Source organism: Boleophthalmus pectinirostris, unplaced genomic scaffold, assembly GCF_026225935.1.
Source record: "Boleophthalmus pectinirostris isolate CB_2022bp ecotype Guang Dong unplaced genomic scaffold, ASM2622593v1 HiC_scaffold_9, whole genome shotgun sequence".
Lineage (NCBI taxonomy): Eukaryota > Metazoa > Chordata > Actinopteri > Gobiiformes > Gobiidae > Boleophthalmus > Boleophthalmus pectinirostris.
The window spans coordinates 37,769,911-37,773,648 of record NW_026571541.1 but is presented as its reverse complement, the minus strand read 5'-3'; the positions used below and the strand labels follow the sequence as shown (position 1 = coordinate 37,773,648).

Genomic DNA, 3,738 nt, shown 5'->3' with positions numbered 1-3,738 from the left:
TGTGTGTGTGATCTGTGTGTGTGTGTATGTGTATCTGTGTGTGTGTGTGTGTGTGTGTGTGTGTATCTGTGTGTGTGTGTGTGTATCTGTGTGTGTTTGTGTTTTACCTTCATCTCCACGAGTTCGTACTGTAAAAGAAGAAGAGAGGTCGTTAAAACAGATATTTACATAAAAATGGCTTTAACCAAAACTGTTGTTTCAATGAGTGCGTAATTTTCCAAAATTAAAAAAAAATATATATATATATTTGTATTTCACTTTCATGGAAAAGTTTTGAAATTTTGTCAGTGAAAGAGTGAGAACCCTGTGTACAGTGAGTCGTAAGTGAAATTGTAAACACAAACTTGCTGTTCTCTTGTCTTGAGTTGTAGTCTATGTTTTGTTTTGTTTTGTTCTGTAGTGCTGCAAAATGACTAGGGATGTAACAATAACTGAAATATCGTGATATTGTATCGTTAAAGTTCTCAAAAAAATATCGTGGATCGTCACAATTTATCGAATTACAAGTGTCTCTGCTTAAATGAAGAGTTATGGTGCAGGAATAGCGAAAACAAACAAAGAGAACTACATAGACCATGATCCTTTGCTCTGTTTCAGTGCAGACTACAAGAAGAAATAACAGTTCTAATACTTTTAAGTCTTAGTTTTTTGTCAAGACGTTTTAAGAGGAAAAAGTAGAATATTCAGTTTTGTTCGCCTCCACAAAAATATCGCAATAAATATCGTACCATGAGATGTACATCGTGAAAATATCTTACTGTGAAACGTGGATATCCTAAAAATGACCGAAGAAACGACTACGACTATTATGAAGTTATCTTGAGTTTTAGTCCCAGTTTAGTCCTTGTTTAGTCTTGGTTTAGTTCTGGTTTAATCTTTCCATCATCCCTCCCACACTTCGGGTTCACCAGGTCGTGATTTCAGATCAAACACAGATTTACTGTAACCTGAGCCTGGACTTTACCCCGTGTCACCACTTCTCAAGCACGACTGTTTACTCTGATCATTCTGTGGACTTCTGTGGGACTGGACCTAATCTGGACCCAATCTGGACCCAGTCTGGAACTCGACTCAAGATTTAAAGGTCCAATTTCAGAAATAACCAGAAAGTGGAGTGTTAAAATGAACTCTCACAGAATCAATTTGAACATTTTCTCAGGGTTTATATGAGTCCAATCTGTTCTGAGTTAATTTAACATTTTTGAAAATGTTAATTAAGTAACACTGGACCAAAGTTCCTGTTTAACCCTGAAATCAAGAGTTATATTAATGTTTTGAGAGTAAACAGATAACACTTTGTAGAGTTATCCTCATTTAGCTAAACAACACACAGAGGTGTTTTATTTTTACACTTTATTTTAGTTAATTTAAGATGAAATTATGAACAAAACTGGTTCAAACTGGTTTTCTCTCACGGGAGTTTGAAATGGTGGGTGGATGAACCAGGACTAAACCAGGACTAAACCAGGACTAAACCAGGACTAAACCAGGACTAAACAAGGACTAAACAAGGACTAAACCAGGACAAAACTGGAGCTAAACCGGCACTGAACCAGGACCGAATGTGGATGGGAGGAGCCAAATTAACACTAAGGAAAGTTGAATTAACTTCAACCAAATCACCTCTGGTAAATAATCCCAACTCAAACCTCCATTTAACTTTCAAATATTTAAAATAACACTTTTTGTGTTCAAAACAACTCTGCAATATTCACCTCGAAATTTTCACTCTGCAGTTTTTGCTGTGTAGCAGCTCTCGCTCTGATTGGTCCAAACGCTCCAGGCCGTGCACGTTACAGACGTCACACGGTGGGAGGAGCTCGCCCGGATTGAGGAAGAGAAAATTATTTTTGAGCCCAGGTCACTGAAAACAACACGATGCATCTTGGGTTCAGCTGCAGATTTGATAAACTTTGAAAAACAAACATTCCTACAGGCTCGCCTCTCCACAGATCTCAGGGTTTATATGGCAACATTACAAGCAGGTTACACAGTGCGGCTTTAAACTGATCATTTCAAAACTCACCGAACCATTTGCAGGTCTCAGCTTCGAGTCCAACGTCACCACTCGAAAATGCACTGCAAGAAAAACAACAATTAGTCCTGGACTAAACCAGTCCTGGCTTTTCTTGGTTTAGTCCTCATTTGGTCCTGGCTTAGTCCTGGCTTAGTCCTGGAGTAGTCTGGGTTCAGTTCTGGTTTAGTCCTGGTTCTGGTTTAGTCCTGGTTCTGGTTTAGTCCTGGTTTAGTCCTGGTTTAGTCTAAACCAGAACATGCAAACTCCACTCAGAGATCAAGAGTCAAATCCACAGCCTCCTCCCTGACAGGCCCAGCACCTGCCGCCTCCTCCTGCACCTGACACTCACCTGTCTGCCCGGGCAGGTACAGGGGTTTGTCGGTCTGGATAAACGTTTTCAGTCCGTGGTTCTTGATTTGGATTTTGTGAGTTTCCCATCGTTGAAAGTTTTTTCCTTTGATTTCAAACTCAAAATTCTGGATTTCAGAATCTTCAACAACAGGAGCCTGAAAAACAAAAAAAAAACATGAACTAAACCAGGACTAAACCAGGACTAAATCAAGACTAAGACCAGGACTAAGCCAGGACTGTCTCAGGGTGCAGTACCTGAAATGTCCTGCAGGTGTTTGTGTCGTCGTCCACTGTGTCTGTGAGTAAACTCGTCTTCTCGTCTTTGATCAGACTCACGGTGAAGTTCAGCTCCTCAGAGACCTGCAGCAGACTCATGCAGAACTTCACCGTACTCCCAGACTCCACCACCGCAGGGAGCACCACCAGGAACTGACTACACATCATTATAAATGACAAAATAACAACAACAACAAAAACACACACACACACACAAAAACAGGATTATGTAGAGTGGGTTAATCTGAACATTTTAAGACCAAAATGACAAAGATCAGAGCAGCTGTTACAGAGAGAGAGGACCAAGGGCACTCAGGTCTAAACCAGGACTAAATCAGGACTAACCAGGACTACATCAGGACTAAACCAGAACTATCAAAATGTTTGACTAATCTGATCCCTCCAACAGTAAACAGGAGCATAAATCGTCATCTGTTTTGTCAAAAAACAGAAAATTGTGTTTGTAAATGATCATAAATCAAAAAATCCAGTGTCAGAAGTTCCTCAGATCATGACTGACATGAGAATCCACAATGTTTCTCGCTCTTCTCACTATTTTATTTACACCAAACATCCAAACCCGACTGTGTCCAGGTTTAGAGTTTAGAAAATCTGCTCCCTCCACGTCTGACACGACAAAACACCTGCAGATTCACCAGAGACATTTGACCTGCTCCACCTCAGTCTGACACTCAGGGAAACAAGACGGGAGGGCATCTGACACACAGGGAGGAGGCTGGGAGGGCATCTGGTACTCACGGGTCTGCAGAGGCCCCCAGGCTCAGGGCGAGTACGAGGAGGAGCCGCCTCCACCACGAGCTGCAGCCAGGACCCATGTCTGAACCAGACTCACCTCCGATCGCACATATCTGAGAGAGCACAGGCCACGCCCACACAGGCCACGCCCCCGCACAGACCACACCCCCACACAGCTCCGCCCACAACAATGAACCCCCTTCATGTTATTCATGTTAGTATTTTCTTTTCTATTCCCATGTGTCTTTATATCTGTGTAAAACAGAACTCAACCAGGGTCTAGTTCGTTGTAAAGCTCAAATGAGGATCTAGTTGTGACTCTAGTTTAAGTGTTGATC

At 41.7% G+C, this 3,738-nt stretch overlaps 1 protein-coding gene across 1 annotated transcript in view; it reads right to left on the bottom strand.

Moving 5' to 3' along the window:
* Positions 1-3,496, bottom strand: part of LOC110153458 (alpha-2-macroglobulin-like protein 1) — a 34,057-nt gene extending 30,561 nt beyond the window's left edge. The window contains exons 1-5 of the mRNA XM_055166725.1: positions 3,404-3,496; positions 2,624-2,801; positions 2,367-2,523; positions 2,027-2,079; positions 108-128 (exon numbers count right to left, since the gene is read on the bottom strand). Of these exons, the coding sequence (XP_055022700.1) occupies positions 108-128; positions 2,027-2,079; positions 2,367-2,523; positions 2,624-2,801; positions 3,404-3,480 (486 nt within the window). The 5' untranslated portion in view covers positions 3,481-3,496. The remainder of the gene's footprint in view (positions 1-107; positions 129-2,026; positions 2,080-2,366; positions 2,524-2,623; positions 2,802-3,403) is intronic.
* Positions 3,497-3,738: the final 242 nt, after the last annotated feature.